The sequence below is a fragment of the Heteronotia binoei genome, chromosome 3 (assembly GCF_032191835.1).
Source record: "Heteronotia binoei isolate CCM8104 ecotype False Entrance Well chromosome 3, APGP_CSIRO_Hbin_v1, whole genome shotgun sequence".
NCBI lineage: Eukaryota > Metazoa > Chordata > Lepidosauria > Squamata > Gekkonidae > Heteronotia > Heteronotia binoei.
The window spans coordinates 82,844,247-82,861,460 of NC_083225.1; the positions used below are offsets into that span (position 1 = coordinate 82,844,247).

General features: G+C 40.4%; 1 protein-coding gene across 2 annotated transcripts in view; it reads right to left on the bottom strand.

Moving 5' to 3' along the window:
- Positions 1-17,214, bottom strand: part of DMD (dystrophin) — a 1,885,017-nt gene that overhangs the window by 1,544,934 nt on the left and 322,869 nt on the right. For both annotated transcript variants that reach the window (XM_060234097.1, XM_060234096.1), the window contains exon 2: positions 9,473-9,534. In XM_060234097.1, the coding sequence (XP_060090080.1) occupies positions 9,473-9,534 (62 nt within the window). The remainder of the gene's footprint in view (positions 1-9,472; positions 9,535-17,214) is intronic.

Sequence of the window (17,214 nt, forward strand, 5' to 3'; positions counted from 1 at the left end):
CAGATGGCAGAGATCAGCTCCCCTTGAATTGGGGCGGGGGAGAGAATGCCTTCACTTGGGTGGGTGGGAAGACAGCAAGGGGGGGGGGACAGCCTCTTTCTAGAGCCTGTTGTATTTTTCTTCACAGTGGGTCTTATTCCTAGTAATATATATATATATATATATATATATATATATAAATATATGATATATAAACAACCTTCAAAGAACTTGAAGCAGGTAACAACAAGAAATACTATGGTGAAAATTTGAAGGCAGGAAGTATTAATGCACTCCTAAGCAGAGTCATGTCCCTCTAAATTATTTCTTCTTCATCTTATTAATCAACCTATCCCAGCTTATTTGATTTAATCTACATATATTATATTTATGAGATAGCTTAATTTTGATATGTTTAATTTGATATGCCTCATTTATTGTTATTGTAATGATTTTTAATGTTGTAAGTCGCCCTGAGTCCACTTTGCAGGATAGGGTGGGGTATAAATAGCAAATTAGATTAAAATTAAATTAAATTATGCCGGGCTCTGAGCAATGTACAGAGGCATAATGCCATAAAAAAACAAATTCACAACTTTAAAATCCAGTGTACAATTTCATAAAAGTTACCGGTATATGCTGAAATAAAGAATAAAGAGATCTCAGATGGAATCCTATACCTTTTCTATTCGCAGTCTAGACTACCAGACTATTTTCAGGGAGGGGGGCATAGAGGGAACTTAAAACAGAGCACCATAGGTGGGGAGGGAGAAAAAGTGAGGGTGCCAACCAGTAAAGAAATCATTGCTGTCCTCAACCAAAAGCCTGGTGGAACATCTTTGTCTTGCAGGCCCTGTAGAATGGCATACGATCCCACAGGACCCTGGTGTCATTTGACAAAGAATTCTACCAAAAAGACCCTGGCCCTAGTCAAGGACAGGCAGAAATCCCTAGGGCCAGGGACCACCAGCAAGGCTCTCCTAGGGACATACTAGTGGAGATGGTCCTGCAGCTATGCTGGCCCCAGACCACCTAAGGCAGGGTTTCCCAAACTCCCTTCCCCCCCCCCCATGGCCCAGTTATTTCTACACTTCTCCTTTGTGGAGTCAAGAGACTTTGGGAGTGGAGCCGGGAGACAGGAAAGTACAAACATGCTTAAAACTCTTGCAATATTTTGTTTAGGAAAGGTAGGAGAACAGTAGGATTTTGCAATGCAATCTTAAAAATAAAACATCAAGAAAAAGCACAAGGATCACACAGAAAATTAAAAATATATAATGCTCTCAGCCTGGGAAAACATGAAATGGCAGGGCATTTCAAGCTTCTTCCTCCCCACCCACCCCAAGTCTACTCAGATTAGCAATGGCAAGCAAGGAAGGAAGGGACTGACAGAGAGAGAGAAAGAGAAAAAGAGGAGAAGGAGAGAGAGAGAGAAAGAGAGAGAAAGAGAAAGAGAGAGAAGGAGAGAAGGAGAGAGAGAAAGAGAGAGAAAGAGAGAGAGAAAGAGAAAGAGAGAGAAAGAGAAAGAGAAAAAGAGAAAGAAAGAGAGAAAGAAAGAGAGAGAGAGAGAGAGAGAGAAAGAAAGAAAGCAAGAAAGAGAGAGAAAGAAAGAAAGAAAGAAAGAAAGAAAGAAAGAAAGAAAGAAAGAAAGAAAGAAAGAAAGAAAGAAAGAAAGAAAGAAAGAAAGAAAGAAAGAAGGTGAAAAGACTGACTGACAGAGCGGGGGAGTGGGAAATAAAGCTTCCCTCTGAACAGTGTCCTTTCCCCTTTACTGCCCCACACCTCCGTCTCATGTGCCTTCTCCCCTCCCCATTCACCCCTCTGCCTGTCTCTCAGTTCTCCCTCCATCCCGTTGCTGCATCCCTCTCCTCCTCGGCCTTTGCCCCACCCCCAGGCGAGCCCTCCTCCTGCTATCCTTCCACTTCGCTCTGGCCGGGTGCAGGCTGCTGGGGATGTCGGGGCTGCTGCTGCTTCAGCCGCTCGGGCCTGGGTGTCGCTCTTTCCCCCCACTATTTTTAAAATAATTTTTAATCCAACAGTATTATATTTAAAAATCGAAGAGAAAACCAATGAAAACATAAATATATATGGTACATTGCTATATCTAATACAATCCTTTAAAGTCTGACCTTCATTGCGTGTTATATAAAACTAATTGAAGTTTAACAATGGGTTCCATAATATACATAAGCAACAGGAGTATAAAAAATAAATTAACTTTCTATAATATTGATTCTGTGGAATGATGTCATTTTCAGAAAGAAACATAAGTAAGGCGTACCAAACAGACACTACATGTCTTTCATATTGGCCGTAAGATATATCATATGAATTATAAGCAATTTTGCATAATATGAATGTTTTCCACAGCCTTTGATATCGAGCATCTAATGTGGGTGGGTGTTTATCTACCCAGTGTGAGGCTATGACTAGCCATGCCGTGGCTATTAAAATATGAATTAATTCTGATGTACTGGAACTTAACTTTTGGTCTTGCCAATTATGAAGTAAAAAAAAATCAGGTTCCAGTGCTAAGGTTGTATGGGTAATTTTGCTTATTTATCTATTTAAAGGTAAAGGAAGTCCCTGTGCAAGCACCAGTCATTTTCAACTCTTGGGTGACATTGCTTTCACAATGTTTTCATGGCAGACTTTTTTACGGGGTGGTTTGCCATTGCCTTCCCCAGTCATCTACACTTTCCTCCCAGCAAGCTGGGTACTCATTTTACCGACCTTGGAAGAATGGAAGACTGAGCCAACCTGGAGCTGGCTACCTGAACCAGCTTCCGCTGGGATCGTACGCAGGTTGTGAGCAGAGGGCTCCGACTGCAATACTGCAGCTTTACCACTCTGTGCCACGGAATTTGTCTATTTACCTGTTGCCAAAATGCATAAATATATCTGCATCACCACCAACAATGGATAAAATCTGTTTTGGCACAAGATTTTTTGCAGAGAGGTTCAATGGTGGGATCAATTTTATTTAGTTTGGATGGAGACCAATACCAGCGTGGTAACGTTTTATGAAACTGAAACTTGATATTTGTAATATTTTATTTCTTCCCATAAGAGTTCCAAATAAGTTCCCAGTGATGTTCGTCTAGATTTTTTGGGGGGGCAGTCTTTATTCCATTGTTCCTGATATTGGTAAGTATGAACTTCCATTTGAGAAATTAAGAATTTATATATTTTTGACAGGAGACCTTTTGTATTGTTTTTGAGAGCTTTTACAAAATTTTCATAACTAGTCTGAGGACAGGAGAATACTTCCTGTATCATAGGGGTATAAAACATATTTTTGATTTGTAAGTATTGAAACCAATTAATCTTATATCCCAATTTCTTTTCTAATAAGTTTTCGTCCATGAATTTGTAATTGTGTCTTAAATCTAGTAACAGATATCAATCTTTCTGCCTCCAACAGATATTCTGCGTTCTGATGACTTGGGAAATACCATTGTTGGTTTATAATTGATGAATATCTGGAGATATCTGGAACAAATTTAGAGCATTTTTGTCACCAAAAGGTAAGTAACAGATGCAAGAAGAGATTTTGGAGAAACTTGATCTTTGGTAAGAGACGAAAGTTCCACATCATGTCTTCAAATTACTAAAGTAATAGTAGGTGGCATGGCTTCAAATATGAAGTTTCTATGGAATTCCAGTTGGTATGATTTTGACCTACTATTACTTCAGTAATTTGAGACAAAAATGTAGCATTGTAGTATGTCCACAAATCCGGATGGTCCATGCCACCTCTAGAGGAGGGTTGAATAAGTGTCTTAAGTCTAATCCTTGGTTTGCCATACATCTAGAAAAATGTATTTAAGTCAGATTGTCATTTACCAGTTGTAGATTTAGTTAAATGTATGGAAGAGAATGAAATAAAAAAATGTATTTCGGGAATATAATTTTTTTTATCAAATAAAATCTATCAGGCCAAGAAAATTTTAAAGTGTCCCATTTTTTTAGTTGGGATAAAATTGATTTTTAAATTTTTTAATTTAAAGCTATCTCAGGGAATATGAATACCTAATAGTTTCCAAGTTATTTTAGTCCAATTTTTGTGCCCTAATTGATTGATCTCTTTGGTTATATTATCATTTAAATTTATTGGAAATAATTCTGATTTATTTTTGTTAAAGATGATGCCTGAAATGGAGCTGAATGTAGTTAATAATTCTAGTAGAGCTGGTAAAGATTGTATTGGAGAGGAAATAAAAATAGTCAGATCATCAGCATAAATTGCAAGTTTTTGATGAGTATCTCCTATGTCTATACCTTTAATTTCTTTATTTTTTCTGATGGCTTCCAAAAGGGGTTCAAACACCAGCAAGAACAGAAGGGGGGACATAGGACAATCTTGCCTTGTACTTTTATGAATTGGGATGACCTATTTTTCTACAAAACAACCCCCAATAGTGTTGATATACAAATAATAAAATGCAACATTTGCAGTATTTTACCATCCATGTGTAAAAGGCAGAAATAATTTTTCCATGTTCCCCAGTTTCCTTAGCTGCACCTACTTCCAACCTCTGGAAACATCACTCCCAGAATGAAAGAATTTTGCACAGGAACAGCTGTGAGGATTGACAGGCTGAAGTGAGGGGGAAGAAGGGAAACACTGTGCCCAGGAGAAAATTGGAGTGGTGGGGGAGAAAAAGCAAAGAAGAAGAGAAGAAAGATGGGAGGGGGAGAACAACGTGCCCAGGAAAAAGCACAAGGGGGTGACAGAAAGCAGAAAGGAGAGAAGGAAGAGGGGAAGACTGGGAGGGAAATAACATGCCCACAAGAAAGTAGAGGTGGGGAGGCAGAAAACAGGAAGAAGAGAAGGATGAGGGGAAGGCTGGGAAGGAAATAAAGTGCCTGGAAAAGTGCAGGGGGGCAAAAGAAAGCAGGAAGAAGAGAAGGAAGAGGAGAAGGCTGGGAGGGAAACAACATGCCTGGGAGAAAGCAGAGGGTGGGGTGACAGGAAGGAGAGAAGGAAGAGGAGGCGGCAGGGAAGTGAAAGAGTGGAAGCAAGCGGGAAAAAAGTCAGCGGGGAAGAGAGAGAGAGCCGGGGCAAGTGGGAAAAAGGTGGCGGGGAAGCCAGAGACTGGAGGCGAGCAGAAGAAAGGTGGTGAGGAAAAGAGAGAGCCGGGGTGAGCGGGAGCAAGACGGCAGGGAAGAGAGAGAGCCGGGGCCAAGCAGGAGAAAGGCAGTGGGGAAGGCCTCTGTGAAGGCCAATTTGGTGCCCCCCAGGGTCGGCGCCCTAGGCAAACACCTAGGCCGTTTTCCCACTCACCTTTTACTGGCGCCACGACCATCCTGACGCCGGCGAATCTGCCTGGATTTCGCAACAGAAGCGCCGGCGCTCCCAGAAGCGCCGGCGCTTTCCGTCGCTAAGCCAGCGCAAACGTTTTCCTGCATCTTTGCGATTTCCGTTTGCGCTGGCTTAGCGACGGAAGTAGCCGGCGCTTCTGGGAGCGCCGGAGCTTCTGATGCGAAATCCAGGCAGATTCGCCGGCGTCAGGATGGTCGTGGCGCCAGTAAAAGGTGAGTGGGAAAACGGCCCTAGTTTGCCTAGTGGAAAGGCCAGTCCTGCCTCTAAGTGACAACCCTTCAAATATTTAGAGAGCAATCATGTTCCCCCTCAACCTCCTCTTCTTCAGAGTGAACATTCCCAAGTCCCTCAGTCTTTCCTATTGGGGCTTGGTCTCCAGGCCCCTGAACATCTTAGTTGCTCTCCTCTACACCTGCTCTATTCTGTCTACATCCTTTTAGAAATGAGGTATCCAGAACTGCATACAATTCTCCTGGTGTGGCCTGACCAGTGCAGTATACAGCAGAATTATGACATCTTGCCATTGGATGTTATACCTCTGTTAATACACCTCGAGTTTGCATTAATCATTTTTGTCGCTGAATCACACTGGCTGCTCATATTTACTTATGGTCCACCCGTATCCCAAGATCTTGTTCACACACACAGTATGTATGTCCCCCATCCAGTATGCATGTCCTAATTATTGTTATCCAGATGCAGAACCTGGCACTTATCCTTGTTAAATTGTATCTTGCTTACATCTGCCCATTTTTCTATCATGTTCAGATCTCATTGAATTCTGTTTTTATCTTCTGGTGTGTTTGCTGCTCCTCACAATTTGGTGTCATCCGCAAATTTAATTATCCCCTCCACATCCTCATTCAGATTATTTATAAAAAATATAAAAAAGGCCCAGAACCAAGCTCTGCAGCAGCCAACTGGAACCTCCCTCCATTCAGATGAAATGCCATTGACAATTACTCCTTGAGTGCAGTTCTCCAGCCAGTTCCTTATCCACCTAACTATGCTAGAGCCTAGTCCACAGTCCTCTAATTTAACCATCAGAACATTATGGAGAATCCTGTCAAAAGTTTTACTTAAATCCAGGTAAACAACATTCCTTTGATCCGGTAAGCTTGTCACTGAATCCAAGAAGGAAATTAGATTTGTCAGGCAGGACTTGTTGGCAACAAGTTCATGCTGACTGCCCTGGATCAACAAGTTGTCCTTTAGATGCTTGCAGATTGATCCCTTTAAAAATCTGCTCCAGTATCTTCCCTGGGACACTGACTAGCCTGTAGTTTCCTGGGTCATCCCTCCACTTTTTTGAAAACTGAGATAACATCTGCCCTCTGCCAGTCTTATGGCATGTGTCCTGTCCTCCAAGAGGTCTAGAAGATGATGGACAAAGGCTCTGCAAGCTGTCTAAAAAGTTCTTTTAGCACTCTTGGGTGCATACCATCTGACCCAGGGAATTTATACTCCTTCAATACAGCCAGGTGCTTCTCTGCTAGCACTCTGTTTATGTCAAGAAGCCATGCCTTGCTTAGTACCAGAAGCCATGCCTTGCTTAGTATCATCTTTAGATGAGCCTGTATTCTTCAGGGGAAAAAACTGAGGCAAAAGTCTTTCTACTTTCTCTTTGTTGTCTGTCAGAGTTTCTCCATTTTCACCCAACAGTGGGTTCATCGCTTCTTTTATCTTGTGTTTGCTCAACACAAATTTGAAGAAGATTTTCTTCATGTAGTGACTGAGTCTCCCTGACCAGCTTTAGCTCACTGTGAGCTTTGGCCTCTCTGATGGCTAACCTATGGTGCCAAGCAACCTGCAGATACCCTTCATTAGAGATGTGTCCTTGTCTCCATTTTTTTAACATTTCCCTTTTTTTCCCTGAGCACATCCTGGAGTTCTCTGTTTATCCACATTGACTTATTGAATTCCCTACCATGTATCCTGTTGAAACAGTGATGGCATGAGATTTCAAGAGCTCTTGTTTAGGAAAGTTCACTCCTCACTTGCTCCTTTCCCTTCCAGCAGTCTTGCCTATGGAATGATTCTCATCATGCCTCTGAGTTTATTAAAGTCTGTCCTACTGAAATCTAACATACATGTGTGGCTATGAACTTTCTTGGTCCCCCGACAGCAAAAGGAATTCTAGTAGGACATGGTCACTTCCCCCTAAGATCCCGCCACCATTACTCCATCTACCATCTCTTGCCTGTTTATCGATATTAAGTCAAGTATAGCTGAGCACCTTGTAGCTTCTTCTACCATTTCATGAAGGAAACTGTTGGCCAGACAGGTCAGGAACATGTGTGACTATGGATGCTTTGCAGAGTTTGTCTCCCAGTACACATCAGGGAAACTGAAGTCACCCATAACTACCAGGTCATGCTGTTTGGATACCCTGTCAAGCTGTTCAAGGAGGGCAGCATCCACCTTCTCATTCTGGTTAGGAGGTATGTAGTAGACTCCAACCACAATACTGTGACCGATTTCGCACTCATCTTATGCTACTGTCACGTTCATCTTCTCGGCACGGCATCCTTCGGATTTCCCACTATTTGCACCAGGGCTGCAGCAAACATCGCGGTTTTCGTGTGGCAAATGGAAACTGTTTTTTAGTGGTTTCCATTTGCTGCACAAAACCTGCAATGTTTGCTGCAGCCCCAGCACAGATAGTGAGAAATCTGAAGGACACCGCACTGAGAAGACAAACGTAACAGCAGCGTAAGGTGACTGAGAAATCGGTCTGTTTGTCCTTCCTTTCCTTATCCTCATCCTGATACTTTCCACTATGCTGTTGCCCTCCTTCTCCAGTATATCCTGAAAGGAAATGTTCTGAAAAGAAACGTTTCCTTGCAGTTTATACACTGTTTTTTTTTGGGGGGGGGGAGGGTTAATTCAAAATGACTGAGTCATCCTTTAACATTTATTTTACTCATATTAATGAATTGTATTCCATTCTAAGATCAGAGTGACATCATCTATTTCACCATTGTATATAATAAAGGCAAACCATTTGGAATCATCTTAACATGAAATGTTTCTGAAGCCACATCAGCCATCTGATTCAGTTCTTCACTCAAGGCTATTCATTTAAAATATTCATATATAATCTTCTACAAACAAAGATGCCAATGATGACAAATTATTGACTATGTTAGCATGAACTAGCACTATTGAATTATATTCATCTAAATGTGTTGTTACAAAGTAGCCCCCACTTTTTTAAAAAGCTAAACAATTCCAGGAAAGAACTGTACTTTTCCACCAAATCCATAGCCCGTAAGTTTCTAAGTGAATATTATCTACATGAACCATTCATGCATGAATGGAGTTCCAGTCCCCAGATTTGGTCCAATGGAAGATTGAAATGCACCCAGAAACTCAGTTTAACTCTGAAGCTGAACAGCATTCACTGTGCTATCCACCTTCTCTGTTATATTAGAGATTGGTCATTTGACTTCATAAATGATTTCACCATGCCGTCTCTCAACAGCAACAGCAACCATTACAGTTTTTTAAAAAGTTTATTCACAGCCTAAGCCAGCATTTAAAGTGGTAAAAACATAAAATTAAAACTGAATAACCATAGAAATGTAGATAAAAAAGCATAAAATACTGTTGTAAAACTACAAATATAACAAAACACGGCAGTTATAGCAAATAGATTAGCAAAAGGTATTTAACCATTTCCTGTTTGAGCTATTAGAGTTTTTCTTATTCTTGAGGCAAGCCAGCCAAATTATGCTAATTTGTATGTAACCTCAGGGTTCTTATCATCAAGAAGATTCTTAAGGAGCTGCAGTTTTTGGCTACTAGTAAAAGTTATAGCCATGGAAAATGGTAGAACATGATGGACATTATAAACCTCACAGTCAAATATGAAATATGATACCACCATAGCAGCAGGGACATAATCGTTCTCCCCTCCACCACCATAAGAGTAAACATTCTCCTATATTCATTAATTGTTAAGTGGCAAAGGTAGGGCATTGGGATCACCCTGTTGATTGTTTCGTGACAGTCCACTTGCCTTTCAAAATCAAGTAACCAGCTATGGGAAATCAATTAATATTTGCATTGAACATTCACAGCTGAGCTTAGTACATCTCCCCACCCCAGCATGAAACTGTTTTGAAAATGTTAATATTTTAACAGAACATTAAAGAATTCTCTTACCTTTGCAAACTGTGCGTTTACCCATTTTGTGAATGTTTTCTTTTGAACATCTTCCCTTTCATCTGCAAAGACAAAGTTTTTCAGTAATGCTATACACTTGCTTTTTTCTTCCTAAAAATACTACATTCACCATTTCATTGGTTGCTGTTTCCTTACAAAAATTTTTCTGAAATGTTTAAAAATGAATAGGATGTTTAGTTCAAAATCTGTTAATACTGTTATTCTCTTGAATTTATTTCCACATTTTAGAGACCATTGCTTCAGTGCAAGACTCTTTTTTAAACTATTAGTTAAAGTGTGAATGCACTGCATGCTTTCTGACTTGTCATGAATATGAGCAGTTTCAACCCATGAATGTTCATTTCTTTGAAGTGCTATTATATTATTTCTGTTAGAAAAAGACTTTGAAATACAATGCAAATTGCCCAATTTAACATATGTGATTTTTCTTAAATTCTAACTTGTCGAATTTTGCATTGTTCTGGAAACTTGCACCCTTTAATAAACTATTTGCACCTTTTAAGAAACTATTTCCTTGCTTTTCCAGCTGTGACTGATATGAATGATATAATTTAATTTGTCCAGATGTCCATTAAATCTGTAGACTGTGAATCTAGCCCAGAGCTTTGTCTTGAATGTACCAAACCTAGTTTTATATGTGTGAATAAGCAGTTTGGGCCAGGGCTGCCAAGCTCCGGGCAGGGGATCCCCCAGTTTGGGGGGCCCCAACCCGCTGGCAGGGAGGAGACCGCTGGGAGATCCCACCCCCAAAGAGCCCTGTTACCATGTTAGATGCACAGTATGATGACGTCACCCAGAAGTGACATCATTGCACAGAGCATGCCGCATGGGGGATGCTCTAGGAATCACGATAAAACTCATGATTCCTGGAGCATCCCCCATGTGACATGCACAGTGCGATGACATAGCTTCTGGATGACATCATCACCCAGAGAAGTCCCCCACCTCAGCTGCAGAGGGACTTGGCAGCCCCAGTTTGGGCCTATTCAGAAAAGACAGATTGGAGCCTAGAAGAAGCATTGGATATTCTGCTCAAAATATATCAAATATTCATTAAGCAGACAAAACTTTGGTGGAAATATGATAGCTATTCTTAGGAAATTTACAGCAGTGTAGTGAATTAGTTTTGTCAAAGGTAGCAGTCATTCTGAAGTTTAAGGGGTTTTTTGGTTTTTTGCAACTGGGGTTGGAAACAAATTAAATATACACAATATATAGAATCATAGAATCACAGAGATGGAAGGGACCTCCAGGGTCATCTAATCCAACCCCTATACAATGCATGAAATTCACAAATACCTCCCCCCACATACGCCTAGTGACCATGCCCAGAAGATGGCAAAATAATAATAATAATAATAACTTTTATTTATATCCCGCCCTCCCCGCCTAGGCAGGCTCAGGGCAGCTAACAACAGGTTCAATAAAATTATACAATATACACTAAGTTTAAAATAGCATTTAAATTATACAATAATTTAAAACAACAATATCTAAAACCATTCCAATTGTCTAGGATCCCTTGCCAAACTGTCCTGGAGACAAATTGCTGCCTGACCCCAAAGTGGTGAGCAAGTCTTGGGCTTGTAAGAAAGGGTAATGAAAACTAAGCACTGATGCAACCCTTCCGGCCCTCCTTATGATCTGCCTTCTCATGATCATAATTTATGTATGTTAGGGTTGCCAAGTCCAATTCAAGAAATATCTGGGGGCTTTGGGGGGGAGCCAGGAGACTTTGGGGGTGGAGCCAGGAGACTTTGGGGGTGGAGCCAGGAGACATCAGGGCAGAGCCAGGAACAAGGGTGTGACAAGCATAATTGAACTTCAAGGGAGTTCTGGCCATCACATTTAAAGGGACTGCACACCTTTTAAAATGTCTTCCTTCCATAGGAAATAATGAAGGATAGGGGCACCTTCTTTGGGGGCTCATAGAATTGGACCCCATGGTCCAATCATTTTGAAACTTGGGGGATACTTTGGGGAGAGTCACTAGATACTATATTCAAAATTTGGTGCCTCTACCTCAAAAAACAGTGCCCCCAGAGCTCCTGAAACCTCCAGATCAATTTCCCATTATACCCTATGAGAATCGATTTCCACATAGAGAATAATGAATTACTCAGCAGACTTCCCCCCCTCATTTCTGGCAACACTGAAGGGAGATTGGCCTCTCTACTCATGAGTTGCTGCCAACTTCTTCAAAGTAACACTGACACCCCATCCCAAGAGGAAGCCTTTCAATCAGCGAATGAAGCCTCCGGAGGTAGAAACGCACATGGCCCTCTGGGGGCAGAGCTCCCCCCCCCTCTGCCGGCCAGACTCCCCGAGGAGATGCCTGTGGCAGCTGGAGAGGACACAAGGACTACGAGTCCCAGCATGCACCTCGCGAAGGGAGGCCGGACTGGAGCAAATAGCAGGCCGGCAGTGGGTGGGTCTTTGTGACCCGGAGGAAGGGAGAAGCCTAAAGCCTGCGAGGGAGGGAGGGAGGGAGGCAGGCAGGGAAAGAGACACCGCACCGTTTCCCCCCACCCCCCGCTTCCATATTTTTGGGGAGAGGGGGAAGAGGCTGCTAATCCAAGGGTCCCCCAGCAGGGCGGGGGGTTGGGAAGCCTAATGTTTGTACTTTACTCATTTAGAATACATTATGCATAATTTAGTTAAATATAATTTCACTGTCAGGTAAAGACTTAGAATTGCCAGGTCTCCCACTATGACTGGAACTGTCATGTTTGGCAGCCTCAGTTGCTCACTACTACTCATTAGAATGGCAGGGGGAAGTGTGTGTATGTGGGAGAAGAGGCATAGTCATGATGTTACTTGCAGTGCAAATGCAGAAGCGACATCATTGCATTGGTGCACCTCTCTAGGATTGCTCCCCCCCCAAAAAAAATATGGTAAAACCTCAGTGTTGTTTTAGAGGGTGGCAACATTTAAAGAAGCATGTCTGTGCCAAAAGTGACACATCTATATGCCACTTTAATATATTGTAAACTGATATTAAATGCAACAGTCTATTTAAGACACAATGGTAGCAACAAACAGTATATATGTAAAGCAGGTAAAGTATGTAAAGTATGAGACCTCTGTTAAATCGTTCAAGTGGTCTTCATCCACAGATTCAAATCATTGGTCACCATGAGCAAGTAAGACAATGAACAGTTAAGTAAAAATTGTAGCTTAATTTGTTTTTCAGTATAAAAAGAAATGGTCTGGGTTCACTGACAGCCAGGGGTTTTTTTCTGGGAAAAGAGGTGCTGGAATTCTCAAGAGGAAAATGAAGGAGAAACACATGGGTGCCCCTCAAGAACTTTTAAAGGTTTTTTAAGAATTTTGTTTCCATGAAGAAGTTCCAAAACTCTGTTCTACCATGTTCCCCCAGGAAAAAAAGCCCTGCAGAATCAGGGACCTGCCAGTTGCATAATGAATGCTCCTTGGTGTGATCATCTCACACATGATTTATCTTGTGTAAACAAACTGCATCTATTCACTGTAGAAGATAACGGAAAGAAATTAAATGTCTTATAGTCTATGATAAAACGAAATTTACATCATATTTTCTGAAATACTATGCACATTTCTACCCTATGCTTATCAGTAGCCATACTAAATTATGAAACTGAAATTAATAACCTTTGGAATCTATCCCAAGTAATACATTTTAGAATAATCTTACATTTGAATGAGACTTTAAAATAATGTTTAGTAGTAAGATAAAAACATGAAACTCACTGACAATCCTTTAAAATCATTTTAAATAATATATTTACTTGTACCATAAATTTAATTTGTACTTACAGAATGAGCAATGTAAAATTGGAGAGGAGGCACAGTGTTAGTTATGCATGTAAAGCTTAACTACTCACTACTTCAAATGAGAATCTAATCACTGACAATCTATCAAAATTTATAAAAAGTCCAAGTAACTGCCTAACCAGAAATTAATGCACTAAAGTCACAGTAAAAATCAATCAAACAAAATAAGAAACTGCTGTGTGGGCTTTCCACATGAATTCAACTTGACATGACAAGACTAGCAAAATCAATATTCCTGTGATTTTCTTTCTCACTCTCCACAAACTTTGAAAACTTCTGTATCATCTTACCTCTAGTAAATATTTGATGTGATTTCTAAAGAACTGAAAAAACATTACCACTGATTACATCTCATTTAAAATGTTCCTTTTTATTGCAACTGATGCCAGTGGTAAAATAATAGGCAATTCTATCCATATGATATTGTTGCTTTTATTTCACTGTATAGTTTTGTTTTTTGACTGGATTGCTTTTTGAACAGAAAAGAAAACAGAGACCTTTTCTGCAGTAGCAGTCACTCTGCCCTCAGGCTTCAGCTTTCCTCAGCTCAAATGATTGATTCCCCACCAGCTGCTGCGCAGGCGCATTTTGACTTGCATCTCTCTCTCTCTTTCTGACAATTTTCAATTAATACTATCTATAATAAAATAAAGCTTCATGAAATCCTTCCCCCCAAAATGCCTGTCTATCAAGCCTGCTAAAATCCCTAGCAAATAAAAAAGTGCTGCATATAAACATATAGCAAACATATAAGCACTATACCCTCATAATTCTTGAGGGAATATGTTCCACATAATTGGAACCCCTACTGAAGGAAATGGCCTCTTGTAGGTGTTATGCAGGCAACATTAAATGGGAGGCAGCTGGAAGTTGGCAGCTAGATAATAATGGGGAAAAATGGTCCTACAGATATGTGGGTCCTGGTCCATGAAAAGATTTAAGTAGTACTTTGAATTAAACTTAGAAATCAACTGGCAGCCAATGTGGCTGTTTTAAAAAAAGGCAAGATGTATTACTCTTCGACTAGTTTCATTATGGGTAGCCCCATATACTGTGTGTTGCAGTAGCCCAATCATGAGCTTACAACGCTTAGACTGGAGTTGCCAGGTTGGCTAAATTTAAGAAAGAGGAACATTCTGAAACAGATACAGCTGACAGAGAGCAGTCTTGGCTACTCTGCCAATCTGTTTTTCAAACAGCAGGATGGATTAATGAGCACTCAAAAGCTCTTGACTTGCTTTATAAATGCCCACTCAATTTTTTTACAAAAGAAGTGAGCCTAATCTCCCCCAAAGCATAATGTCTCTCAATCAGCATCACCTCCATTCAGCTCCAGCTTGCTCAGAATTAGCCACTTGACCTCAAGCTCAAAGCACTGGTACTACCATAATGGCTAAGAAAACTCTGGCTAAATTCATTTCAGGTACTAAGATTCCAATTGTGCACCTGCAAACTAACACATTAGGACTGAAAACCAGAGGAATAAAGAAGACGTTGACCATTGAAAATATGCAAAACTGATTGCCAGCAAATCTTTGAGATGATGGTAAAATAGTCTTGAATAAAATTAAGGTTGAATGTTAACCATGATTTTTTGACATCAGTATCCCTGTTCCAGACCCACTTGTGCTATTTGACATCCCTCAAACATTACAATTGACTAATCATATGTGAAAGAAAGGGTTCATTCCTTTTGAGCCAGTTTGTGAAAAGGGCATTTCTGAAACTTGTCTGATTTTACCATCATCACCTTGATTTTTATCCATTAATTGGCAGAAATTTCCTTTTCACAGACTGCATCTTTTTTTTAGGCCATTAGTTGCAATATGTAGTAAAGAGAGGGAACACATTTTCTCCATAAAGAGGACCTATTAATTTTCCTGTAGAATGAAAATATCTGAAGCCTTCAAAGCTGGAAAATGTCTGGCTAACTTGGGATTGCCTCTGCATAAATCAGACACCAAAGACTGAAGTGCTGAATGTGAGAAAGGTGCTTCCATGGAACTTACATGTAGCTGAACTATGGATGAAGAAGGGCTGGCAAGATGGTTTCTATCACAAAAGTCATGTGTAGTCTACTTCCAAATATTTAAATCATTTTAAATATTTGAAAATAGACTAAAGACTTATGCTATTTTACCCCTTCAACCTCTCTCCTTTCTATATTAATTTTCTTCTGTAATTGTTCTTCTATAATTCACCTTAAACATAGTAAAGAGTGGAAATTATGCACCTGAAATAGTAAGCATTAACTAGGATTTATATTAATTGTGATTTACAAATCTGCTTCAAACTCTGATTTCAAATAATGATTAAGACAGTAATGCTGGCTAGCATTAACTTTAGCTTATTGTTGTTGCGGAAGATAAAATGCTAATTGTGCCATCTGAAGCAGACTTACACTTTTACATGCCTTTTGGCTTAAATGAACTTGCAAGGGTCTAACTATGATTAAACTCAGCAAGTCTCAGGGAGAAAGACTGAAGCAAGAGAAGACAGTAGGTACTAGAAAGAAGGACATGGCCTGATCCGTTCAGTATTCTGGTCCATCAGAAACATCACATCTTAACTATGTTTTTTGTACTGTAATAGGAAAGGAAAAAGAGAATAGCCTATTCCCTGTTGCTTCATCAAGACTCAATCAAATGAATCTAATTTTATCATCAAAGTGACAAGCAAGTGTTTTTTTTGTCGTTTCTATGGAGATCTCTTCCTCCCTTGTATAAAGTAGTTTATTCAAGAGATAATCACGAAGTATTTTCAAGTCCTGGAGAAAATATAAAGGTATCTCAGTGAAGATGGGCGGTTACAAATATGAAATGTTATGTATCTATGAACATTATCTGGTAACCACTCATCATTAATTCTTGATCTACTGAAGGCTGATTGCATATTCCTAAGTATGCTTGTCTAGACCACTTGTACATATGTTATGCTTCGTCCCCTGATTAACTCTCAGAACTGTCCCTTTCCTCTATGATTGCCTCCCTAAGCAGATGCTATCTTTTCTCTCCTAGAGAAAATTCTCTGTGAACTATGACATGCAAAAAAAGGGTGCTCTATGATATACTGTTGAGTTTTGCAAACATTAAGAGTCTTTAACAATCTTCTTGAATATGGGGAGCCTAAAACTGAAGCTTCAGGTCAAATACCCGAACAGATTGGATTGCTGAAGCAATAAAATGGGCAACCAGTTGGAAAAGTAAATCAGGCACTACCTAGAGATGTGGCCCAGGAACCAAAGAATAGATCAGCTAGCTCTGAAAAGGGATGCCAAACAAGAGTCAACTCCTGTCACTAAGTGGCTTGAGTATCTATGTCCAAATTCAATGCCATACAAAACAATTTTGCCTCACATGAGGTGGATTTTTGTGGTCAAGTATTAGTTTAGCCTTGGTAGATATATTTCATTCAGTTCTATGCTGCAGCTTATGAACACATTTATGCTTTCAGTGTCAGCTTATTCTGTCTTCTCTGGGTCATTAAAGTAGCCAATTTTTCAAGCATATAGAATCAAGGAGTTGGAAGAGAAATCCAGGGCCATCTAGTCCAACCCCCTGCACAGTGCAGGGAATTCACAACTGCCTCTGCCACATGCATACATCCCCAATGACGCCTGCTCCATGCCCAGAAGATGAAAAAAAACCTGTCCAGAATCCCTTGCTAAACTGATCTGGAGAAAAGTTACAGACTGACCCCAAAGTGGCAATCAGCATTTCCCTGAGTGTGTAAGAAAGTGTCACGAGGACAAACCACTGATGCAATCCTTCCTGCCCTCCTTCTCATGATTTGCCTGTTCACAGAATCAGCATTGCTGTCAGATGGCCATCTAGCCTCTGTTCAAAAACCTTCTAAGAAGGAGAGCCCACCACTTCCCAAGGAAGCCTGTTCCACGGAGAAACTATTCT